Here is a 25,124-nt window from a genome sequence, read left to right as displayed (position 1 = left end):
CCTGGAGCCCGTGGCTCATACCTGTAATCCCAGCTACTCCAGAGGCAGAGATCAGGAGGATCGTGGTTCAAAGCCAGCCTGGGCAAATAGTTCTGTGAGACCGTATCTCAAAAAACGCTTCACCAAAATAGGGTTGCTGGAGTGGCTCAAGGTGAAGGCCATGAGTTCAAACCCCAGTACCACACACACACACACACACACACACAAAACCAAGGTGTGGCTACCTCGAAGCCAGAGCCCAGCTCCCAGGGCCAGGGGCAGTGTCCAGGTGGAAAGAGGACTCCCTCGGCCCAGCCCCTGTGCAATCCAGGCCTGGAGTGGTGCAGCCCTCCCAGCCTCCCTCCCAAGCCTCTGCCCCTCATGGGCCTCTCCCACCACCAGCCCCTCTAGCCCTCTTCATCTTCTCTGCTGGCTCAGAGCTCCCCAGGGAAACCTCCACCCTGGCACCAAGTCCTGTCCTTGGGGAAGGAGACCCTGAGAGCATGAAAGAGCAAAGGAGTCTTTTGCCTGCTGGGTCTTCCCATCTGTGAAGAGAGTGACAATGTGACAGCGATGCAGTCTGACTAAATGCCCATGCCAAGCAAGGAGGAGGTGCTGTTCCGTTGAGGGACTGAGGTATACAGATAAGAATGTGACCGGAGATCGGGTAGAACAGCCCGTCATAGGGAAGGAGCTCTGGGAGTCTTCTCAGCCCATGTCCCATAGGGCTGGGTCCACTGTCACTGTCACTGGAAGCCAGGTCCCCATGGCCACAGTGAGCTGATTTCAGAGCCTGGGAGACGTGGCACCATGGGGGTCCAGCCAGGCTCTGCTCAGGCCAGGACCTGACCCTACCTCCTTCCTGCTCTCTTCCCTGCTCTAGGAGCCCAAAGGGGCCCGGGCAGGGCAGGTGGGGGGCAGGAAGCACTGACCAGACAACTGTGGCCTTTACGAGGCCTCTGTGACTCTGAGAAATTGACTTTGCCTCTCTGAGCCTTTGTCTCTACTTCTGTAAAATGGGATCGTCAATTTCTGTTCCACCTCTGACTGTTGGACTTGGACAAGTGGCTAAGTCCTGTGGCCGAGTCCCCTCTCCCATCTCACTGGCCACCTCACAGTCTATGTCGGCACTTCCCACAACTCTCTTGAGACTGGGCTCTGAAGTTCAGAGAGGTTGAGTGACTTGCCCAAAGCAACCAGCAATCTTGTAGCCAGAATTTCCAGAAAGAGAAATCAGCCCTACAGATGGTAGAGAGGTGGAGGGCCAGCCAGGGTGTCCCGTCCTCTGTCAGGGGCACGGCTGCCCTCTTCTTTACCCAGGCCATAGACTCCTCGTGTTCCTGTAAATAATTAATTAGCCCCTGCTTGCTTGTTTGTTTAGCATGAGGAATGCTCCCCCACTGAGACACATTTATTGCTGAATAAATTTAAATATCTAATCTTCCCTTCATGAATATTACAGCACCCTGAATAGCCGCCAACAGTCCTCACTGCCTTTGTGGGTGGGTGGCCCCCATGGAGCCTGCTGCCTTCTGCTTCTGGTGGCCCTGAGGAGAGCCAGGCTTTGGCCCCTGCCCTTCTCTGCCCAACCTGGTGTGCAAGGGTGCCTGCCCGCCTTCCTCCCTCCCACCCCTGCTGGGGAGACCGGCATCTGGGAAGGGATGAGGAGCCAGCTGAAGGTTCTAGACCACAAGGCAGACTGATTCAGGAGTAAGGGGCCTCTGCCCACTGCTCCCAGGAGGGCAGAACTGTCCCATAGCTATGTCACAGTCTCCCTGCTTGGGGAGGGCTTAAGACCGGGCAGAGGGTCATGGGTTGGCCAGAGGCCAGGGCCCAGAGAGGTCTAGGATGGCTTGGGGTGGGGAGGGAGGCAGACGGAGCTCCCAGAGAGCAGCAGCCTCTGAGGAGTGGCCTGCGAGCCAGGAGCACCTGATGTGACAGCTCAGGTCTGCAGAAGTGGGGGGGCACAAGGGAATCCAGATAGAAGAGGGTCCCCACAGCAGGTCCTCTGCTGGGAGGGAATGCGTGGATGTGGGGAGGGGCTGGCAGACATGGAGGCAGCAGGTGTAGAAACACCTTCCTGAAGGGGCTGGATGAAGAGGGGCCAACAAGGGTGGGTGGCTCAGGGCGGGAGGTCCGGATGGGAAGGCGGCCAGGGCCCTTTTGCCAAGAGTCCCTGACTGTGTAGCACCCAGCTGTGTGACACGGGCTGTTTCCCACTCTGTGCCTCAGTTTCTTTTTCTATAAAGCAGAGAAAATGGCAGCGCCCCCTGGGAACAGTAAATGAACACCTGGTCTTGAGGGGGGTTGAAGATAGAGACAGGAAGGGGCGCCCAGACCCTCTGCTGGTCACAGCCAGAGGAACATGCATCCTGGGCCTGATGAACAGGATGACAGGAAAGACCCCAGGTTTTCTGCTGACCTGGGCATTGCGGGGGAGGGGATTGAGCTGCAGGTTTCGAGGGGTTTTTGTTGGCCTAGAAGCAGATCCAGGGCCAGCCCTATGTGGTGGTAACCTCTGTGAGCCCAGAACACAAGAGAAGGCTGTGGCAGGAGGATCACAAATTTGAGGGCAGCCTGGGTTCACAGCAAGACCCCGTCTCAAAAAAAGAGCAGAGAAGGGAAGGGAGAGAGGAGAGGAGGGGAGGGGAGGGGAGGGAAAGGAGAATGAAGACTGAGTGACTGAGTGGATTGGCTGGTATGGATCCAGGAGCCCCCACCAGGAAGTCCCAGGGACCAGGACTTTCCCCAGCTGCCCAGGGACAGGTGGAAGGGGGCTGATCTCTCTTGAGAGGGACCCCAGAAAGTGACTAGGAACCCGTCACAGCCAAGGCCAAGGCAGAGCCAGGGTAGGGCCTGGAGATCTGAGCCAGAGGGGCTGATGGTGGGTGCAGGGGATGGGCCCCACAGGCATGTGACCAAGGACAGCAGGCTGGAGTCCTCGCTGCTCAGAAGAGAGGGAGAAGGCCGGTGTGAGGACAGGGTGGGCCAAGCAGGCAGAGGGAGCAGCCAGATGTCAACTAAATGCCAGTGTCAGTCTGTGCGGCAGCCTGTTTGGGAGGGGGTGGGGCAGAGGCAGTGACCAGGGCCTGTCCCTCAACCCCTCTGCTAGGTGCCCACAGAGCAGTCACTTGGCTCTGAGCCTATTCTAGAAACTGCTAGGGACGCCATCCAGTCCAGGGTCTCTGCCACATGGTTCCTACCCTTCCACTCCTCTGTACTCCAGGTCAGCACCCAAGACCTGGCTGCAGGCCTGTCCACTTGTGCAGGAAACATTACATCAAGTCCTTGAAGGACAAACCTCTCTGAGCTGCACTTCCGTGGGGTCTCACAACCAACCAAAGTCACCTGCAAGAGAGGCAGGTAGCTGGGTGCCAGGAGGCTGCTAGGAGCACTGGGTACAACACATTCCTGTGCTCACCCCATACTCTGTGGATCCCCCTGGCACTCCTATCTCCTGTCACACTGTGGTATACACATCTCCCAAACATGCCACACTGTCACATTGTCATAACAGCCAGCTCATTTTGCCTCCCCTCCAGCCAAGCACAGGTTCAAGCATGTTACAAGAATTAACTCAAGGACTGGAGGAGTGGCTCAGGCTTTGCAAGTGCAAAACCCTGAGTTCAAACCCCAGTCCCACCAAAAAAAAAAAAAAAAAAGAAAAGTGAATTATTTCAAGCCCAGCTGCTCAGAAGGCAGGAGGATCATGATCTGAAGTCAGCCCGGGCAAATAGTTCTCAAGACCCTGTCTCGAAAAAAACCCAACACAAAAAAGAGCAGGTGGAGTGGCTCAAGGTGAAGATCCTGAGTTCAAATCCCAGCACTGAAAAAAAAAAAAAGAATGAACTCAAAAGTCAGATGGCCAGCTGCATGCCTGTGGTCCCAGCGATAGGAAGACCATGGTTCAAAGCCAGTTAGTGCAAGATCCTATCTGAACAACAAACTAACAAGCAAAAGGACTGAGACTTGGCTCAAGTGCAAGGCCCTGAACTCAATCCCCAGTATTGACCAAAAAAAATTTTTTTTTGAGTTACTTGGGTTTGAACTCAGGGCCTTCACCTTGAGCCACTCCACCAGCCCTATTTTTGTGAAGGGTTTTTCAAGATAGGGTCTCTCGAACTATCTCCGGCTGGCTTTGAACTGCAATCCTCCTGGTCTCTGCCTCGCATAGAGCTAGGATTACAGGCGTGAGCCAGTGGCGCCGGCATGATTTACTCAGCTCTTCCAACATTCTCATGAGGTGGGCACTGCTACTGGGCCTAGAAGTCGAGTGACACTGAGTGACATGTGACATGCCCAGGTCTACATGGGATTTGAACTCAGACTGCCTGGCCTCTGCCCTGCTGTTGCACACTGCTGGGTCCCTGTGGCAGCTCCCCAGGATAGACACACTGGTTGTGTGTGAACAGGTTGTGCACCGTCTCTGCGACACCCCGTCATGCACTTTGCTTCTGTCATCCCTGAAGAGGAGTGCAGGGTCTGCAAGGGCTAAAGCCTGAGTGCTCCCAGGGCTCCCCCAACCCCTCCATCTCCCACCACCACCGGGATGCTCTGGGAGATCGCCTGATGTCAGCTCCAGGTGAAGTCAGTCACAGGTTTAATTGGGCCCACAGGGCACAAGAGAAAACAGAAGAAAGGGAGCGGGGAGCACAAGCTGGTGACCCTGCATCTGTGCCAAGACTTCTTCAGGTGGGAAACCACGAAGGAGAAAAGGCCTTGGTTTGTGCATCTGTAAAATGGCCCTTCCCGATGCCAGGCATGTCCAGTAAAGGAGGAACTCCTGGTCCAGGCCGGGAGCGTGATCAGTGACTCCTCTCCAGGGTCCCCATTTTGTAGATGACACAGTGGACTAGCCAGAGAAGTAAGGACTTGAAAGTTGAATGACAGAACCAGGACTTGCCAGGAGGCCTGTCTGGGCTGGTCCATGCCTCTCTTGCCTCGGTGAAGTAGGGCTGCAGGAGCAGTTGTTTATCGGGGCGGGTCCCCAGGGTTGTTGGCAAGGCCCTGGTGCGCCTCGGATAAACAAGCCTGGGCCTGGCCGCAATTAAGCCGATGTGCTAACGAGGCTGCTAGTTAACCCGCAAGGGTTTGCTCGCTAGGATTTCCTGCGCCGCCTGGTCCACCCCTCGCTCTGTACGTGATGCGGGGAAGGGGCTGGAAGGCCCAGGCCCAAGCCCTCGACTGGATCTGCCACTTGTAACTAGGTAGCCTCCGTTTACTCATCTGTGAAATGTGCCCCCGAGTGTGACGCGGCCGGGTCAACGTCCCAGGGACCCGACCCGATGTTAGACCTCTGTGGAGGAGGCTGCGGGCACAGGGCAACGGGACAGAGCAGGGAGGACGAGGTCCCAGGGCCGCCATGGGCCCGGTTCCCCAAGCTGCCCCGGCCCCTGCGGCGCAGCCAGCAGCGAACAGGGTGGGCCGGGTGCGCCCCCTGCCAGTCACCCCGCTTTCTGCCAGGGCCACCCGTCGCCCGTCTCTGCGCCTCAGTTCCCCCAGATGCGAAACAAGCTCCACGCCGGGTAGGGGGCGGAGGGGGCGTGGTGACGGGTGAGTCAGCGCACAGCTGAGAAGCTTCTCGGGACTGAAATATTGAGGCCATCGGCCTTCTCAGTAAAGCGGGGTCAGTCACGCCTGAGCCCTCGGGGACCAGGGGAGCCCCGCGGCTCACTCCCCGCCCCCCGCAGTGGACGGCTGCATTCACCGGGCCGCGGGACCCCTGCTCACCGAAGAGTGCCGGACCCTGCAAAGCTGCGAGACCGGAAAGGCCAAAATCACCAGCGGCTACCGGCTGCCGGCCAAGTGTGAGTCCCCGCCACCCCACAGCCGTGGGGCTCAGACAGAGGGGTGCAACCCTGCACGTGCAGGAGGCACTTACGAGCCAGGGCCTGGCCCTCCCTGACGCCCCAGGAAGACAGATGGGGAGGGGCTGGGAACGCGGAGACCTGAAGCGTGTGTGGTGGTGGTGGTAGTGGTGGGGGCGATGAGGACGCTGCGCTTTCGGACCGGGGAGGGACGTGACCCCGGAGCTGTGGCCTTGGGGTCGGCGTACACGGGTGGCTTTAGGCTCCGGAAGGGTGCGAGGACCATGTAGAGACCACGGACGGTCTGACCCCATCGGCCCCCGCAGACGTCATCCACACGGTGGGACCTATCGCCCACGGAGAGCCCAGCGCCAGCCAGGAGGCCGAGCTCCGCAGCTGCTACCTGAGCAGCCTCGATCTGCTGCTGGAGCACCGGCTCCGCTCCGCGGTGAGGGGCGCCGGGTGCGGGGCGGGCGGCCCGAGGGAGGAGGCGGGCGGTGTGGGGGAACGGACGCCGTAACGATGTCCCCAATCCCCTTTCACTCCCGCCCCTGCCCCAGGCATTCCCCTGCATCTCCACGGGCGTGTTCGGTGAGTGAGGTCTGGGAGAAGGGTTGGGAGGGGGCAATTGAGGGGGCGGGGCTGCCAGAGCCCGGAACTCACCGCCCCGCCCCCAGGGTACCCCAACGAGGCGGCGGCTGAGGTAGTGCTGGCGGTGCTGCGGGAGTGGCTGGAGAAGCACAAGGACAAGGTGGGACCTGCAACCGGTGGGAGGTGGGGAGGGAGGACCCCGGCCCGGCAGACCAGCCCCGCCGGTCATCGCCCTGGAGCCAGGGCGCCCTCTCTCTCTCTGGAGCCCCTCTCCTGCCCGGGGGCTAGTCCGTTCTTGGGACACAGCCCGGAGCCCCTTCCGCGAAGGGCGGCGGGAGGCTCCCGCCCCGACTGAGCAGCCCTTGGCGCAGGTGGATCGGCTGGTTATCTGCGTGTTCCTCGAGAAAGACGAGACCATCTACCGGGAGAAGCTGCCCTACTACTTCCCCGTGGGTAAGTATCCCTCCGCCCCGCACGGTGCTGCCCCAGGCCAGCCCTGCCCTTTCCCCAAGGCCCCGGGGCGGCTCTCACTGTCCTCTGCTTTCCAGCCTGAGGCTCCTGCAGCCCACCCTGACCAGGACTGGTAAGCAGGGCCTGCCCCATGCAGCCAGCCACCCTACGCTAACCTGGCCCACTAACACCGCTCACCCTCACGCAGGAGGCGGGGAAGCCAAGGAGGTACCTGGGAGGCCTGGGAAGCCCTAGGCTCCCTCTGACCCCTCTACTCTGCCCTCAGACCAGCCGGAGTCAGCAGGACCTAGCTTCCAGCTCTGAGGTCGCTGAAACCTGAAGCTTATCCCAGCTGGCCACCCACCGGTTCTTTCCCTCAGTGCCTGCCTGGCCGTGCACTGCCCCTAAGAAGCCTGCAATAAAGACTGTCTTTTGCAGCTCCCATCCTCTGAGTGCTGGGGCTGAGCTAAAGGAGGCGCCCTAGCATGGGGCTGGGATTCGGGCAGTGCTTTGGCTTCTTGGGGCTGCAAGAGCCCTGGGTGAGCCAGGCGGGCAGAGGCACAGGCCACAAGGTGGCAGCAGCACTTCACATTTATTGAGGGCCTGCCCCCAAGGAGCTCACAGCCTAGGGCTGAGACCTGGTGGCATGTGCTGGGGTGGGGAAAAAAATGAAGGTAAAACACACAATGCAGACATGGTGGCCCAAGCGAAGGGGGTGCAGAGCAGGCACAGGCGGGGTGAAGGGTGGAAAATGGGGAAATAGCAAGCCCTGCCTAGACCTGAGGACTGAAGGCGAACTCCTCCTGCACCATGACAGCCCCCTCCACCCTCCCAGGCCCACTGCAGATGCCCATCCTGTAGGCCATCTCCTCCCAGGACTCCCTATCATGCAGACCCCTGGTGGAGTGCAGGAAGCTGGGGTCTGGGACCCTGGCAGAGCAGCAAAATGGCAGACCTAGGAGAGGCAGCTAGGACCAAGGGCGAACCCCCAAGGAACTTCTTCCACTCCCACAAAAGCCCCAGGCCAGCTATGGAGGCAAAGGGAGAGGCCTTGAGAAAAGAAAGCAGAACTCAAGTAACCAGAACGGGTCCCCAGGAGGCTTAGCCCCCTTTAAAACTACTCCTGGTGACAAAGCTTGGAGTGGAAAGGTGGAGGGAGCCACCTGGGAGAAGAGGGCAGCCAAACACACAGCAGCCAGTGGGCAGGTGTGGGGGGGGGAAGCAACAGAGCAGGGAGACGCACACACGCAGCTCACCACCAGCATCCCCTTTAATAAAATGTGGAAGGTTGTGTGACAGGAAGAGGGAGGGAGTGAAATATGACCATTTACAACCACAAAAAAACCTCTGTACATGTCTAGTGCCTGGCAGAGGGGAGGCAGGCAGGGCAGTAGCAGGCTGGCCAGCCCTATTTGTAGAGGATATCGTAGTGTCCAGGCCGGTAAAGAAGGTAGACCTTGGGCTCGGAGCCCTCAGGGAAGACATGTGGGTTGGTGGTGCCACCCTCGCCGCGGTCCATGTATTCCACCTGGATGGACACGTTGAGGGCCTGAGCCAGTGCGATGATGTGGATGTGGTCGCTCTCCTTGCACATGGGCTCCACCTCCTGTGGCACAGGTGTGGGTCAGACCCCTCCCCAGACCCCCAATCCCCTAGCACCCAAGTACACCTGCCCTCCCCAATGCTTGCCACCCTGAGATAAGAGAGAAAAGGGAGGGTCCCAAGTCAGAGAAGTGAGGAGGGCAGCACCTGCTGGCAGAACTCCTTGACAGTCCGCCCGCCCTCAATGAAGTGCTCGAAAAACTTGCTCTCCCGCTGCAGGTAGCCTGAGGTGAGCAGCCGCAGGTAGACCACGAGGTAGTCCGAGGTGCTCTGGTCATTGAAGGAAGCCAGCAGGTCGGCTACTGAGGTCTGCTTCTCCACCTGCTCGATCAGGTCCATGAACTGCCCCCCAGAGGGAAGAAAGGCAAGATGAGGGAGTAGGAGGGCTCAACCCCAACATGGCCAGGCGGACCACCCTCTCCCACCCAGCCTAAGGCTCACCGTATTGTGGAAGTCCTCAATTGTGAACTCAGTGAAGCCCTGGGATACCAGGTCCTCTTTGCTCTTGGCAGAAACAGCCTTGAACCTGTAGATGGAGGAGAAACTAGCATGGGCTCTGTAGCCAGCACTGCCCTGCTTCAGACAAGGCCATCCCTCAACTCAAACAGAAGCCCCAGGCAGGAACCCAGAGGATTTCTGGTCATCAAGCCCCCTCCCTCCAGTGCCCAAGTGCCCACCCTCCTCACCGCTGCAGTTCCTTGCTGTCATCCAGCAGTGCCTCCAAGTGGGAGAAGCCAAACGCACGATAGAAGCAGTTCCCATCAGGCCTGGTCTTCCGGATGTATGAGTACTTTTTGTGGAGGTCCTGCAGAAGGGTAGCCAGCCCCCAACCCAACTCCTGAACATCATGCCAGACCAAGGCTAGCCCAGAAATGCCCCCCAACAAAGGTCCCACTACAGCAGATGGCAACTGAGCTCAGACCCCAATCTCCAGGTTGCTGAACGTATGACAGAAACCATGTCCCCCAGAAAATTCCAGGAAGCTGTGCACTTCTGTAGCTGCACAGGTAACCAAAGCAGTCATCAGCCACCCACAAGCAGCCATGCCTGCTACTGGCTACAGGGTTGTTTTGCTTACAAAAACAGGTGACAAATCTGTCCTTGACCAAAGAGGTTTTTTGAGCCTTTCAATCCAAGCAAGTCAGGGCAGAGACATGCAGCAGGCTCCACTCCTGCTGGCAGACATCTGCACAGTTCAGCCAGGCAGAACGGCTCTCCACCTCCTTTCTCAGTCCTCTCCACAACAGAAGTGGCTTCCTCCTCTACTTGCAGCTTCAACCACCCTGCCCATGCTTGGCTCCTATCTCCATCCAACCTTTTCCACTTTCCTTCCCAAACCAAGTGGGACTTCTGCCTCTTGCACATCCTCACTAAGTGTGTGTTATTGTTGCCTGGCAAATGTCCCTGTCCTCACCTGAGCACCCTACCCCTTGCCATTCTCCACTCTCCTCAACCCTCTCCTGCCTCAGACAAGGACCTTGAGTCCTTTTACACTAATCTACATCCTCAGTATCCACTGTACACTCCCGTTCTCTTGAGTTCTTCTATCTGTCCCAGCTTCTACTAAGCTGGCACTCCACTGGAACCAGACAGTCTCCTCCCTCAGGCTCAAGGACATCATTCCAGAAATCCCCCGTCCTCTTGCATCAGGTCCTCACTCTCTACTGGCTCAAATCAGTCAGCACATAAACATCCAACTACATCTAGCTTCAAAGAGCAACAACTCCTGTGGGAGGACTTGCCCTAGCCAAATGCCCTCCTAGGTCGGAGGGTCTAATCCAGCCCTCCTCAGACCAGTCTCAGCAACACTGCCACTACCACCATGCCCTCTGCCAGGGGCTTCCTCCCGCTGGTTGGCAGCCCCAATTCTCTCCATGTCTGCCTCCTCCCTCCCAGGCCACCTTTCTATGCTCTGAAGGTCAGGGCTACCATCAAAGCACCCTTTCTCAAGACGCATGTGGCACCTGCTAGAAGCCCATCACGACACAACCAGGCACAGCACTGCCCTGCCTGCCCTGTGAGCTGGGTGGGGCTGTGCACCAGGTGCCCACGAAGCCTGCTCAGGCTTGGGCCAGTTGCTACCTTAAGCTGTGCTCTCTTGATGCCAGCAGAGCTGAGGGCTTAAGCAGACTAAATAATCCATCTTCACCATATTCCAGCTGCCCAGTCCCCCACCTCCATGCCTCACTCCACTGCCCCACTGCATCTCAACCACCAACCTGCTCCTCACCCAGGCCTCCCACCTCATTCACCACAACTCCATGGTTGGCCCACATTCACCCAACAGCAGGTCCCTTGGGTTCTTCCTTCAACACATCTAGTACCCAACAGATTCTCACTACATAGGCCACCGCACTGGTCTCAGGCTTTTTCCTCATCCTACAGCTCTCCCTGCCTCCACCTGGCTCCTACAGCCTTTTCTCACCACAGCAGCAACAGTAACCAGTGACCTGTCAGGCCCCATCTCCCTTCAGAACCTTGTCTGCCTCTACAGATGTGCGATATCCACCTCCCCACCCTGCTTCTATCACATTGGCCTCCACCACACTGGCGTCCTCTGCTTGTCACTTGCTCCCTTGCCTCTTTCATCCTTCAATTCATTACTTAAATACTACCTCCTTAGAGAGGACTTCACTCACCACTCTACTTAAAATTGTAAACCCTCGCACACCAATCTTCTTCCTTCTTTCCAGAGCACTTACTACCTTCTAACAACCAAACTTTTTTTGTTTTGTGGGGGTGTGGTATTGAGACAGGGTCCTTTATAGCTCAGGCTGGCCTTGAACTCACCATGTAGCCCAGCATAGCCCTGAATTCACAATCTTCCTGCCTCCACCTCCCTAGTGCTAGGATTACAGGCGTGCACTACTACACAAACATTCTGGCTTCCACTTTGGCTTGTCTTTCACTCTGCCCAGTGAACTTCTGCGAGCAGGAGTCTGTCTGTTTGGTCATCACTCTGTCTCCAGTACTTAAACCAGAACCAGGAACACGGTGTGTGCCTAGTAAACGTTAAGTGGCCAGCATGCCGTGGCTACAGAGTACAAGTTGTTGGGCACTGTGCTGAGCTCTCATGCCCACTATCTCACGAATCCTCCAGAGCCCATTTTGCAGAGAAGCCAAGTCCACACCCAGGTCAGTCTGGGCTCTGCCTCACTGCAGGTATCTCTGCCAAGGGGCAGAGGTGGGCTTGGACACAGCACCCAGAATGCACACTGGCACTGAGGCAGATTCCTGTAGTCACTTTGCTCTGGACAGCCAAACATTTGCTGACAATGGAGAGAACCTGAGTTCTGTCAGTTTCACCAGGAAGCCCTGGAAAGGAGGGCACCACTCTGTTAATTCACCAGCTGGGAGGGGAAGAGTGGCCCTGAGTTCAACACCTCTGGAGCTCTGCACTTGGCCTGTGAAGCAAGGAGACACCTCTAGCTAGAGTTAAGCAAGCAGCTGAGCCTCCAAGTCCAGTGCACTTCCCAAGGTCACACAGCTGGACTGCAGAGACTGTTAGCTCAACCAAGGTCTGCTGGGCTCCAAAGACCACAGGCCTCTTGGGGAACTCCCTAACACCCTGAGCAAGGAGTATGAGCAGATCATAGACCCCGCACAGCTGCATCTGACCTGCAGGTGGGTTGTTTGCCCATACAACAATTTTTTTGAGTGCTGGGGACTGAACCCAGTATTAGCCCGGAGTGTGCTAGTGTGTCAGGAGTTCACATTACCACTAAGCTAACTATACTCCCAGCCCTACACAACATTTAACGTTGAATTAGCTGCCAGATTTTACAAGCTCTGGTTTCCCTGGCAGCAGAGAATGACAGCATGGGCACTCTCTACCATGTCTAGCTGCTTCTGAGCTGTGGTACCCTCCTGTTCATCTTCTGGCCTCCTGGCCAACTTCATTCATTGGGTTACCTGTCCCACCACCTGAAGACCCCTCCTCCAGGTAAGTCTAAGCATCTCTGATCTATGAAAGAGAATAGGAGAGTAACATTTGCTAAACCCCCACACTGTGCCTACTTGATACTGTTTGCACAATCATTGTCACACTTCATCCTCCCCTCCCCCAGCCTCAGGAGGTGGGAGATGAAGCAGCTCACCTCTGTTTGAGTGATGCAGCATTCAGAGGCCTGTGCCCCCCCCTTTCCCCCAACATACACTGCTTGCCCTCCACAAAGATCCAGGAGGCAGCCTGGAGCAGGCAGCTCACACCTGTAATCCTAGCACTTGGGAGGCTGAGATCAGAAGGATCATGGTTCAAGGCCAACACGGGTAAATAGTTCTAGAGACCTCATCTCTAAAATAACCAGAGCAAAATGGACAGGAGGTATGATCAAGTGGTAGAGTGCCTGCTTTACAAGTGCAGAGCCCTGAGTTCAAACCCCAGTCTGCCCCCCCCACACAAAAAAAAGATCCAGGAGGCAGGCTGTGCAACCCTCCTGTCCTACCTAGCAGGAGTCAAGTCAGCAACTGGCTGGGCACTAAGAGGGCCAGCTCCTACCCAGCCTGCACCTGACCCCACCTGAGCACCAACTACCTCAACTTCGCAGACACCCCACCCCACAGGCAGATGCCTGTCCCTACTTTACAGATGAGTATCCCATGGCTCAGAGACACTGAAGGGCCTGCCAAGGACACATCTACTGAGTGGCAGTCAGAGTCCAGAGCCTGCACAATTCAAGAACTAGCAACAAGCTGGGTGCTGATAGCTCACAGCTGAAATTCTAGCTATTTAGGCAGAAGAGATCAGGAAGATCTGTTTGATGCCAGCACAGGCAAATAGTTCGTGAGACCCTATCTCAAAAATACTGAACACAAAAAATGGCTGGGGAGTGGCTAGGACTGGCATGAGACCCTGAGTTCAAACCCCAGTACTACAAAGAAAAACAAAAAACAAAAAAAACTAGCAACGAGAGGTTTCCAACACCCTACCCTCTCAGAGACAAGCTTGGCAAGGAACAGGTCTGAAGCAGACACCTTCCTGCCCTCTCCAGCCAGGCTCCCACCTTGATCTTCTGTTGGTAGATGTTGTCATCCTCTGCATACTCCTTATACAAGACCGAAAGCTCCAGTCGCTCTGACACCAGAGGGTTCTGCACAGCAATCTGCAGGAGGCAGGGAGAAGTAGTGACCTAACAGCCAGAACACCTACAAAAGGGTTGCTCAGCTGGTCATCCAGTGGCACAGTGACCACTATATCTAGTACCTAACACAGCCTGGGGAGAGAGAGGGCTTCCAAAGTAGAGACGGACAATAAGCCTCAGGTACAGACTGTGCACCCCAACCATGAGGCCCCTAGCTAGTGCCTCCCCCTCCCTCTTCAGTCCCTCACCTCTTGCTGAATTCGGTCCTGCTGAGCCATAATGGCTTCATCATAGGCCAGACAGTTAACGCCTAGAGAAAGGAGAAAAAGCGCCAAGGGTTACTGTGAGGCCTGGCATCTCCCCTGCAAGGCAGTTGGGCCAGGGCCAGAGCAGCCCATGAGCAGGAGAGAGAGTCTGGAATCTGGAAGCATGTGTCTCACACCTTGCTCCACCCCACTAAGTAGTCTTGGCAAAACCCTTCTGGGCTTTCACTTCCTCATCCTCAAAATGAGGGAGGGGGTAGGCAGGCCTGGTAGCACACACTGTAATCCCAGCACTGGGGAGGCTGAGGCAGGAGGATCATGAGTTTTAGAGTGCAGCTTGGGTTACACAGCAAGACTCTGTCTCAAAAAAAAAAAAAAAAGTAGCTGGGTGCTGGGCTCACACCTATAATCCTAGCTGCTCAGGAGGCAGAGATAGAAGGATCACAATTCAAAGCCAGCCTGGGCAAATAGTTCGAGACCCTTAGCTCAAGAGACCCTATCTCGAAAAAAACCCATCACAAAAAGAAGGCTGGTGTAGTGGCTCAAGGTGGAAGCCCTGAATTCAAACACCAGTACAGCTTAAAAAAAAAAAAGAAAAGAAGGCAGTAAATAAAAATAAGGGTGTAGCCATGATGGGAAATACCTGTAGTCCCAGCAATCAGGACACTGGGGCTGGAAGATCACTTGAACCAGGAGTTTGAGACCAGTCTGGGCAACACTGCCAGACCCTGTCTCTAAAAAAGGAAGGGCTGGAGGCTGTCGATGTAGCTCAGTGATAGAGCACCCATTTGCCTAGCAGGTACAAGGGCCTGGCTTTGATCCCTAGCACTGCCAAATATAAAATAATAAAAAACAAACAATGAAAGGAGGGATAAAGATGATCATGCCAGGGGAGCTCTCAGCTGAAACCTTTCTCCCTGCTTTCCAGTATCACTTTCTAGCAGCCTGGGAATGCCCTAGGGAAGGGCAGTCACTTGGGGACAGTAAGATGAGGAGGTGGAGTCCTGGGCTGGTAGAGAGCATCCTGGGAGCCTGTACTTTACTGAATTACACCACACCCTTCCTCCTCCGGCAGGCCTGGGTATTTTAATGGTGCCCATTTTACTAACAACAAGACAAATATAAAGAAGTGAAGTAATCTACTCAAGGTCATAACCAGTAAAGAGTTTCGAGTAAACCCGGATTTGTCTACTTCCAGTCTGAGCTCTTGCCTCTTAACACCTCTCCTGCCACATCGGTGAGGAACCCATTTTCCTGCCCTGTAAAATGGGTAACACCACCATCTCCCTCCCCTGCACTGAAATATCATGGGATTCATGATAGCAAGCGGTACCTAAGTGTCTAGAGCCATCCACGAGTTGGGCAGGTCCCCCCTAAGGACCCACTCTGAGCAGCCATTGGGAGAGGGCAGGGATATGAAATCAAGTCCTATATGCGACCCTGAACAACAACTGCTGTGGGTTTGGGTTTCTCTCAACTGTGGGGTATGTGTGATGAATGACTTTTAAGGTCAATTCTTTTGGGCCTGACCATCCCAAGTTCTCAGCAGGGTCTCGACCGCTGCCCTACCTCAGGGCTGTCCCTCGCATCCAAGTGACCTACTCAGTCCTCGGTCCCAACTTCTGGGTAGAAAAAGGAGAGGGTGTGACCGTTTTTGGACTCATCTCCTCTGGGGACTAAAAAGACAATGGCTGAGCAAGTGGAAAAGTCTATAAGGAAAAAAAACGCAGCCCCTCATAACCCAGAGCCGCCCACGACATCCAGAACGGCCCGCCCCGTCCTTTGTGCTCCGCAGCCCCGCGTCACTCGACGCCCTCCAGGCGCGGGCTGCCCTGGGGAAGGCGGGCGGCTCGGCGCGGACCTAGGCCTCGCCCGAGTGCTAAGACCCGAGCGACCGGCCCGGGACGCCCGAAACCAGAGTCCGGCGCCGAGGTGCCGGGCCGAGGGCCGAGCGGCTCAGGGCCCGCCCCACCCCGGGCGTGAGTGAGGGGACAAGCCGCAGGCTTCGGCCCGCCCCGCCCGGACGGGGGTCGCGGCGGCTTCTTCCATTGTGAGGGGGAGGGGAGGCAGCGGCGGAGGAGGAAGGGGCCTCCTTCCGAAGGCGCGCTGCGCCGCCGGCAGCTTTGCCTCCCCAGACTCCTCGGGAACAGCGGGCCGGGCCTCGTCCCCGCTAGCCCGGGCTCGACATCCCTCCCTTGGTCTGTACCTTCGGAGTCGCTGCCCAGCGGCTCCTGCTTCTGCTGCTGAGGTTCCTCCGCCGCCATCTTTAAACAGCGCCGCACTGCCTACCGCTTCCGGGTTACCAGTCGCCCTCCTCCCGGAAGAGAGCCCCTCCCTGTGCTCCCCTCCTTGGCAACGCCCCTAGCAACGAGATCCCTTCCGCGTCGGAGAAGTGATGAGCGCCCACCAGGTCCTATAGCAGCCGCGGGCGAGCAGATCCGCACCTCTACTCCGCACGCTCGCTTGACTGGAAATTCCCACTCTCCAAAGGTCCCGAGAGTGAGAAGATCCTTCTGGAGCCAGTTCTGTCTTCTGTTCACTGGAGTTTGAAACGCGGGTTGTATTACTGAGATAAGTAGGGTGAAATTAAAACCCCCAAAGGTAACATTGTTGCTGCGAGCTTCTGCACTCATCACACGCGATTGTAGCTGCAGTGCGGAGCCCCGAAGCCTGGCAGACAGGAAGTGATGGCAACGTCGTGACACCCCTTGGAGCCCCGACCTTGTGGCCCCTCACTCTCACCGTTCACTTCTGCGCCTTGTGTTCTTGTTAGGCGATCGCTCCCTTGGTGCCAGTGTGCAAGCCTGGGACCTAACTTTGGGCAAGTACTTGACTAGGATGTAGTTCAGTAGCAGAGCATGAGTTTAGCGTGTGCAAAGCCCTGGGTTCAACCCCCAGCACCAAAAATAAATAAACAAGGACTTAACAGAAAAGGAAAACATTAACCGTTGCCAGGACTCAGGAGGTGGGTTGGAAGGAAATGGGTGTGGCTGTAAAAATGAAAAGGGAAAGATTCTAATGAAAAGGGAAATACTCCATATCTGATTATGTCAAGGTCATCGTCGTGGTATATGCTTTATCAAAAATTTTTGAGACGTCACCAGTGGGGAGACTAGGTAAAGGGTACACGGGACCTTTATTATTTCTTAAAATTGCCTGTGAATTATCTAAAAAGATTAGGACTGAAAGTGTGGCTCAAGCAGTAGAGTACCTGCCTCGAAATCACAAAGTTCTGAGTTCAAACCTGGATACCACCCAAGAAAAGAAATAAAAAAGTTTAATATGAAAAAAAAAAAAGACAAAACCATGGTAGCAGGATGGTGAGGATGCTATTATTTAGAGAGGTTACATTCTGGGCTCTAGTTCCCAATTTCTCACTGTGGAAGGCCCTTTTTAGGACAGTGTCCTCCAGCACTCAAGGAGGCTGTACCTGAACCTCATTCGACCCGTTTGTGAAACATTCATAAAAGGACAAACGGGACTGGACTGAACAATTTCCTTACTTACCACCAGCCCTGAAGCAGGTGCAGCTGGTGCCTGGGCTTGCCATACAACAGCCTTGGCCTTCTCACAGCAAGGCTACAAACACCAAATTTGTGGCCCAGGGCATTACAAATGACTATTGATTGGGTCATTGGGCCTTTAGTTTGCTTCCAAGCTTAAGATGATAAAAGTTCCACCATATGAGCTATTAGTGGGAGAGAATGAGTATTATGCAAAGACAACTGATGACAAGACATGATTTCTATTTGGCCTTTTAAAATCCTGAAAATAGCTAGAAGACAACTCTACTGGCCTAGAGAGTTCATGCAGGTGGCTGAGGCTGGGACTAATGGACAGGACAGAGAACAGCTATTCTGAAGAGTTAAAAGAAGTCATATGCTCAGTGCTGACCACAGCCAACCCAAGAAATGCCTCCCTCCCACATAGAGACTGGGACTTGAAAAGCAGACCTGTACCCTTGGGGTTCTCAGGGCCTGCAAATGAGAGTGCTCCCTCCCTCTCCTGCTAAACACTTTCCATTTTGTAGACAGAATAGGAAGCACATGCCAAAGAGAAGCTTCAACTCTTCATCCAGCCCCAGGATGGGGCTTTTGCTCAGCTCTTCAATGCACATTTATCTGGCAGTAACTAGTCTCATGCTCCCATCCATCTATCCTGCTACTTTCCCCATTTTAAGATTGTCATTTTCTATCCTGAAGTACCTAAAACCCAACTGCAGATTTGCCAGAAGTCTCAGACATTTCTCTCTGCCTCCCAACTTGCAACCCCGCAGATGGCCACATGCTCCGGACCCTGGCTGCCCAAGACCTATAATAGAACAGGCAGCACAGGCTGTCTGTGGGAAAGTTGCAAAGGCAACAGCAGCCATAGGACTGACATGTCATAGATGCCTCCTCACATGCTGTCCTGCCAGCTGAGAGCAGGCGGAGACCCTCATCCATGTCTATAGAATTCTGTCAGTTGGTGGGAGAGAAAGAAGCCCCATAGCCTTAGGGGCTGTGAAGCCTCAGCCACAGAGGCAGTTTTACTCTGGAGCCACTCTAGGTCTTCCACCTCCCAGAAGGGGCCAAACTGAGGGGCCCAAGACAACAGGCCCATGGCACAGTCACAAGTCCTACAAGAGTCCCTGGGCATCCAAAGGCCCTGGAGGGTGACACTCTTTTCTGGGGTGGCTTAGAAGTCAGGCAGCTGCCCACGTGGCAGGTACAGGGGCATGCCTGGCTTCTAGATGTGCCCCTGAAGCTGAAGTGCTGTACCCACAGGGGCCCATAGGCAGCCAGCCCTGAAATCGGGGTCTAGGGAGGCTTGAACCACTACAGAGGCTGGGCTGATTCAGCTGAGCAGGATCCCACAGTCAGCTGGGTTGTACCTGTAGGATCCAGGCCACCTAAAGCAGAAAGGCAGAGGAGGGACGGGACAAAGGGAGAGGTGACTCCCATATACAAAAACTAATACTGCCTACTTTTCTTGTTGGGGTCACCATCCTCCTGTGAATGCCTTAAATACAGGTCACTTTCTGTCACTGAGGTTCCAAGCAGTTGATGCCAGCCCTTTGCAAGGGCCCATGCCTCAGGGACTCTGCCATAGTAAATCATCAGAAACCCAGTGGCTTAAAAACTACACATATTTCTTATCTTACATCTCCGGAGATCAGCAGTCTGGTTTCAGGACTAAAATCAAGGCCATGTTCCTCTCTGGAGACTCTGAGGGAGAATCTGCTGCTTCTTCCCCAGGTTGGCAGAATTCAGTTCCTATAGCTGTAGGACCAAGGACTCCATGTTCTTTCTGGCTATAAACTGAAGCCTGTTTCCAGCTTTTAGAGGCCACCTCATTTGTTGGCTCATGGCCCATAGTCTCCAAACTTAAGGCCAGCAAGGGCTGGTCCTTTGCAGGTCAGGACTGGAGATCATGTTGGGCCCACCCAGGTAACCCAGGATAAGCTCTCATTTCAAAGTCCTTAACCTTAATCGCATCTGCAAAATCGCCTTTGCCATGTAAAGTAATTCATTCACAGTTTCAGGAATTAAAGCTGGGTCATTATTCCGCCTGCCACTTTATCTTCATTTTGCAGTCCTGAAAACTGAACCCAGAGAGACTAGATGACTCACCCAAGGTCTTACTGTAAATGTACATGTGAGGCCAAGCCAGGCCTCACACCTGAGACTCCAGTCTATTATTGCTGACACTGCAGCATATGCCATGACTAGTCTCCCAGCCTAGTGGCACACAGACAGGACACTTGTCTATCAAGTAACACCGTTGTCACTTGTGCCCAGCACTGGGTGGGGGCAGAGAGAAGTACAGAGGCAAGAGGATCTCAAATTTGAGTCAGCCTAGACTACATAGTGAGACCCTGTCTCAAAAAAAAAAAAAAAAAATCAGAGCACAAAACCTTGCTTTTTCTTTTTTTTTAATGGTACTGGGGTTTGAATTCAAGGCCTCAGCGCTTGCTAGGCAGGCGTTCTACCACTGAGCCACTCCGCCAGCAGCCTTGCTTTCTCTATGGTGAGCTGCTCTACAGCCCATGACTTGGTTGAAAGAGGCAAGTGAAAAGTGACCAGATTTCAGGCCTGTGAAAACCAAGGAAGATAGGCCTCAAAAATAACAGGTCACTTAAACAAACCCTCCTTCTGTCCCTAAGCTTATGATCCTGCTCCCTCCACATGTGCTGGGGGAGCTGTCAGGCTGGCCAAGTACTTCTCAGATCAGGGTCTAAGGATATACCTGCAGACATCAGCTTCCCACCAACCTCGACATAGAACTTTGGGCAGGAGCAGTTCCTCTGAGGTGGGGGACTGTCGCCTGTATCTTTGAGTTTCCAGGACACAAAAATGGGAGGACACCTAGTCAAATCCCTGGCAGGGCAGCAGTTACTGTAGAAACTAAAGACAATTGTCTTCTGGTGCCACATCTTTGCTGTGAAGCAGCCCCATGGTGAGACAATACTTAACCTGCGCCCACACCAGAGGAAAGCAATCAGAGCCACACTACAGCTCAGAGGCTTCTGCTGAGCAGTGGAGGTTCAGTCAGAATGGCCTCTCTCACTCCCTCTCCAGCTCCCCCACACAGGGGGTTGGGAATCCAGAATGAGGGTAGACATTCAGCTACCCGCTCCCACCAAACACACACACACACACACACACACACCCCACCCCCCACCCCCCAGCGTGAGGCATGGAACCAGGGGCAACCCTGGTGTATGAGAGAGGGCAGTTATGAGGCCACTTGGCTGAGACGGCACTGTTAATGTACCTGCAGGTGTCAGGTAAAAGCCCATAGCTCGACTCCCAACCTGGCCCCTCTCCCAACCTGCACACAGCCATCCACTCTGGGCAACAAGCTCAGGCAGTTCTTCCCAGCCCTCTACAGCCCTGTCCCTTCAGCTTGGCCACCATGGCTGGTTTGTATGGAGGGAAACAGGCATCCAGGAGGCAGCGAGCCCCTTCCTGCCCTTAGGGCAGCAGCCATGTGTGAGCTGAGCTTGCTACAGTACCCAGGCATCACTAAATGTCACAAGGAAGGCCAGGAACTAGGAGACAAGGACAGAAAGAACAGACTTCCTTAACACAAACAGGAAGTCTGTGAAAGAGACACTGGGAAGGTATGTGTCTGACATCAGAGACTAAGACCTCAGCTCTCACCTGCCATCTCTGCCCACTGTTCTAGCCCCGGGAATCATGGCAGCCTCAGCTCCACAGGAGACCCTTTGTCTGTTCAGAAATCAACCAAATCACCCCAACAAAGAGGATGCATGGTGAAGTAAAGCTGTGTCATCCTCGGGGGTTGGCCTGGCAGGTCCAAGTGTTCTGTTCCTTCCAGAAACTGGCAGTCAGGATTCCAGCTCAGCATGCAGTGCTCCACATGCACCATTCCTGCTAACGAGGCATAAACACCAAACACCAGGAAGAATTACTGAGGACTGAGGAGCAGGAAATTCACCAACCTGGGGTGGGGCAGGCAGAGAACAAGGACCACCAGTCAGCTCATAAGCCTCTACAGAAAGTGCTAGAAGGAAAGGGGCCCTGGAGTTGACATAAAAAAGAAGGGTTAGGGGCATGGCTCAGCAATAGAGCACTTGCCTAGTATGAGAGGGCTTGGGTTCTACCCCTAGCACTTGCAAGATACTTTAAGTGTCCCACCCCACAGCCAGGGAGGGCAACAAGCACCTTAGAAATGTAGCCCACCAAGGAGGAAGAACAAGGAAGGTTGACCCCCTTAAAGAGAATTCCCAACTGCAGAGCTAGGGACAGACAGGTTTGGGTACATGTGTGCATGCACACACAGTCATTAAGCTTCCCACAGCCAAAGGAGCTGGAGGGAATGAGCAAGACAGTCTGTCTGAGTGCCCAGTGACAACAGAATTTTCCTAAGAAGCCAGAAACCATTTAAATGAAGGGAAGTGCACAAGGTACAGCTGAGGCACATGTGATCTAGGAAAGATGGCACTGAGACCTGTGGCTAGGCAAATGTTCCTCTCCACACCTCTACCCACTAGTACGGAGGCAGGAGCCCAGGCAAGAGGCACGATGAATTTTTGGAGCAAGGTTTAAATGGACTTTATTGTTAAAAGCAGGAACCCACCGAGCAGGGGCAAAGTGGTCCCAGATGTCACCATGGAAAAATCGAGGTCATGATTGCAGAAGAGGTGACTGAAATTAAATGACATGATCCAGGGGTGTCCAGCCAGGAATGCAGGAGACATAATCAGGATGGCCGGCGAGGGTGATCTGGTCACAAGGTGAGGGGGAAGATAGCCCCCTTCATTCCCGCTTCTTGTAGCTCTCCAGATGTGACAGGACCCAGCCCGCAGGCAGGAAGACACACAGGAAGCAGGAGGTGAGCCCAATGGCGACATCCTAAAGAGCACAGGAAAGAAGCATCCTCAGGCACTTGGAAGTCCTAGCAGTTTTCAAGCTCAGAAAGTCCCTGTCAGGGAGCCCACATTAAGAAAAACCCACATGCGTCTGGTGAAGTGGCTCAAGTGCTGACTAGCAAGCACAAGGCTCTGAGTTCAAACGCCAGTACCACCAAAAAAAAGAAAAGAAAAAGAAAAAATCACACACCACATGAGCCTAGCCAATTCCCACAACAAAAACAGAAATAGAGACAGAAAGAGAGAGACAGAGAGACATGCTGTGCTCCAGAAGGATACATTGCAGATCCAAGGCCCACTCTAAACCTTGACATAAAAGGTCAGTTTCAGAGAGGGGGACAAGTTACAGGAAGGAGGGGCAGCCAGGTTAGGATCCAGGAAGTTAATCACCCAATGATAAAGTGAAGGATTAAAACTTGTTTTTGCCAGGTGCAGGAGGCAGAGATCAGGAATATCTTGGTTCAAGGCCAGCCTTGGCAAATAGTTTGTGAGACCCTATCTCAAAAATACCCAACACAAAACAGGGCTGACAGACTGGCTCAAGTGGTAGAGCACCTGCCTAGCAAGAATGAGGCGCTGAGTTCAAACCCCAGTACCACAAACAAAACAAAACAAAAACTTGTTTTCAGGCTGGTCTGCTGAGACCTGGAGACCTTGCATACATAGATCACTAACTGGACCTCCATTCCTTGCCTTACACCCCCTCCCTTCACACTGCCCCTCTGGACTGTGACTAGGGATGATAAAAGCAGTTTTGGTTTTGTTTCTTGTGGTGCTAGGAATGGAAGCCTCATGCATGCTACGAAAACACTCTACCACTTAAACCATGCCCCCAACCCACCACTAGCCCTTTCTAAAATTTTTAAATTTTTAAGTAGTCTCACTAAGTTGTCCAGGCTGGCCTTGAACTTTAGATCCTCCTGCCTCAGCCTCCCCAGTGCTGGAATTACAGGTGTGGGCCACTACTAGGCCAGGGGAAACTGTAACTTTGAATAAGACAACACACCACTCCTAAATTTCAGTTCTCTCAAGCTGGAAATGGACGTAACCATCCTTCTCCTCAAGGTAAGTGTTAGAGAGGCCAAAATGAGACCAATAAAGCAGTTTTAGCACAGTGCTGCTGGCACTCAGCAGATGCCAGTCACAATGACTGTCATTCTTTCTGCAATGTTAGAGAGGTGCTGGGATCCAACCCAGGGCCTCCCTCACACGTGCAAAACATGCTCTAACACTGAGCTGGACTACAACCTAGTCCTGTTGTTTTATTTTGCTTCTGAGTCTCACTATATTGCCCAGGCTGGTCAGAACTTCTGGACTCTGTCTCCCTGCCTCAGCCTCCCCATTAGCTGGAACTACAGACGTTTGGGTCTTGATTATCATTACTCTTGCCTCTATTACACTTCTCTCTGGCACTGCTCCTAACTCAGTGCCCACCAACCTGGATTTTGAGACTGACATTCAGGACCGAGTTCTGTCACTGACGTATATATAAAACTCCAAACACAGCAGAGGGCTGGTGGCTCACGTCTGTTAATCCTAGCTACTCTGGAAACTGAGATTAAGAGGATCGCAGTGTGAGGCCAGCCCGGGCAAATGCTTCAGGAGACCCCCATTTCCAAAATAACCAGAGCAAAATGGTCTGGGGTGTGGCTTAAGCGGTAGATCCCCTGCTCTGCAAGCGAGAAGTCCTCAGTACAAACCTCAGTACCATCGAAACAAATAAAAACCAAACCAAACAAACAAAAAAAACCCCAAATAGGTGAAAGATGTCAACAAGGGCTAATGCTCCTACATTTCTGGACTCCCAAAGACCTGTCGAGATCCCCCTCCCTAACAATAAATAGCGGTTTAAAAAAAAAAAGTAAAGTAAAATAATAGTAATAGATAGCGGTAACCACTAATGACGTCGCTGACAGTCTCAGGCGTCCCGCAATAAATAGATGATTAAACGGGCTGAGAAGGCTAAGGAAGTTTGCTCAAGGCTGCGTAAGCGGTAAGGCAGGGACACCTGAGATCGTGTGCTGATGAGAGAACTCAGACACTGTCCCCTCGTTCGCGCCCACCACCCCGCCACCCACCCAAGCACTGCTGCTTCCAGCTACGCTGCGGCGCCAAATACAGGGCATTCAGAGGGCTGCTCTAGTTCCAGCATGCCACATTGGGCTGAGCCGAACCCATCACGGGACTCAGGGGAACTCCAGTGCCCTTCCCGGCCTGCCCCTCACCATGGTCCCGAGCTGCTCCCGCGGCGGTTTGGAATGGACCTGGGCGCGCGGCATCGCGAGCCGCCGGGCCGAGCCTGTCAGGCCCCTCAAAAGTAGTGGCGTCAGAACAGACATGACTACACGAGTGACCAAAGACAACAGCAAACCGGAGCCAAGGTCAGGAAGTCAAGATGGCTGCGCCGGCCGGAAGTTCCGGAGCTGGGGAGGCCGGGAAAGGGACGCCCGGAAGTCTCATGGAAATGACGCAAGGACACGCCTCCACCAGCCGCTGTCAGATTTTGGCGCGTTTACCGAAGTAGCCAATCGACGCCGTCCTACCGATGGGCAGCGCATAGAAGAACGTTCTTTTGGTTTTGTCCCGTCCCCAGACGGTTTATCTTGATAAGTGACATTTAGGGTAACCCAATCACGTAAGCGAGAAGTGCAGACTGCATTTTTAACTCCTCCCTCCATTCATAGTCTTACATCTATTTAGACAGTCTCGCCCCTAGATCTCCATCTTTTCTGGTTTGAACTGCTAACAGAGTTTTTACCATTTACTATTACCCTCTCCGATTCCAGTTTGCGTGCAATGGAAGCCAACTTTTTTTCCTCCTTTCCTCCCTTCTTTATCCAGCTCTAGCTCTCCCTCCCTTCTTCCCCTCCCCTCTCTCTCTCCCCTCTCTGCTTCCCTCCTAACCTTGCATTTCTATTCAGTTTTTGTTTTGTTTGTTTTTGGCGGTACTGGGGTTTAAACTCAGGGCTTTTCA

General features: G+C 54.2%; 3 protein-coding genes across 4 annotated transcripts in view; 1 reads left to right on the top strand and 2 right to left on the bottom strand.

Annotated features, from left to right (window-relative positions):
- Macrod1 (mono-ADP ribosylhydrolase 1) overlaps positions 1-7,271 on the top strand; it is a 142,093-nt gene extending 134,822 nt beyond the window's left edge. The window contains exons 5-11 of one of the 2 annotated variants that reach the window (XM_074048273.1): positions 5,670-5,786; positions 6,113-6,234; positions 6,347-6,377; positions 6,464-6,537; positions 6,749-6,830; positions 6,926-6,960; positions 7,114-7,271. In XM_074048273.1, the coding sequence (XP_073904374.1) occupies positions 5,670-5,786; positions 6,113-6,234; positions 6,347-6,377; positions 6,464-6,537; positions 6,749-6,830; positions 6,926-6,930 (431 nt within the window). In that variant the 3' untranslated portion in view covers positions 6,931-6,960; positions 7,114-7,271. The remainder of the gene's footprint in view (positions 1-5,669; positions 5,787-6,112; positions 6,235-6,346; positions 6,378-6,463; positions 6,538-6,748; positions 6,831-6,925; positions 6,961-7,113) is intronic. The other variant, XM_074048267.1, reaches the window with a different exon arrangement.
- An 808-nt stretch (positions 7,272-8,079) lies between these two features.
- Otub1 (OTU deubiquitinase, ubiquitin aldehyde binding 1) lies at positions 8,080-16,106 on the bottom strand. Its single transcript, XM_020159008.2, has 7 exons — positions 15,980-16,106; positions 13,759-13,820; positions 13,433-13,531; positions 9,116-9,234; positions 8,871-8,955; positions 8,577-8,771; positions 8,080-8,433 (listed from the first exon to the last, which is right to left on the bottom strand). Exons 1-7 carry the CDS (start codon positions 16,035-16,037, stop codon positions 8,236-8,238), a joined length of 816 nt encoding a protein of 271 aa, XP_020014597.1. The 5' UTR covers positions 16,038-16,106; the 3' UTR covers positions 8,080-8,235.
- Positions 16,107-21,808: 5,702 nt separating this feature from the next.
- Cox8a (cytochrome c oxidase subunit 8A) lies at positions 21,809-24,572 on the bottom strand. The gene is made up of 2 exons (XM_020158997.2): positions 24,376-24,572; positions 21,809-22,133 (listed from the first exon to the last, which is right to left on the bottom strand). Exons 1-2 carry the CDS (start codon positions 24,487-24,489, stop codon positions 22,038-22,040), a joined length of 210 nt encoding a protein of 69 aa, XP_020014586.1. The 5' UTR covers positions 24,490-24,572; the 3' UTR covers positions 21,809-22,037.
- Between the last annotated feature and the right edge of the window lie 552 nt (positions 24,573-25,124).

Source organism: Castor canadensis, chromosome 1 (genome assembly GCF_047511655.1).
Source record: "Castor canadensis chromosome 1, mCasCan1.hap1v2, whole genome shotgun sequence".
NCBI lineage: Eukaryota > Metazoa > Chordata > Mammalia > Rodentia > Castoridae > Castor > Castor canadensis.
The sequence above is the reverse complement of the archived record's forward strand: the minus strand, read 5'-3'. Positions and strand labels throughout refer to the sequence as shown.

Bases quoted from the DNA above. Each gene is read 5' to 3' on its own strand.
- Otub1 (XM_020159008.2), bottom strand. From the start codon at position 16,037: ATGGCGGCGGAGGAACCTCAGCAGCAGAAGCAGGAGCCGCTGGGCAGC. The intron at 13,821-15,979 runs GTACAGACCAAG...TCCTTTCTCTAG, and splicing joins GCTGGGCAGCGACTCCGAAG to GCGTTAACTGTCTGGCCTAT. The intron at 8,772-8,870 runs GTGAGCCTTAGG...TCTGGGGGGCAG, and splicing joins TTGAGGACTTCCACAATACG to TTCATGGACCTGATCGAGCA.
- Cox8a (XM_020158997.2), bottom strand. From the start codon at position 24,489: ATGTCTGTTCTGACGCCACTACTTTTGAGGGGCCTGACAGGCTCGGCC. The intron at 22,134-24,375 runs GTGAGGGGCAGG...TGTGCTCTTTAG, and splicing joins GGGAGCAGCTCGGGACCATG to GATGTCGCCATTGGGCTCAC.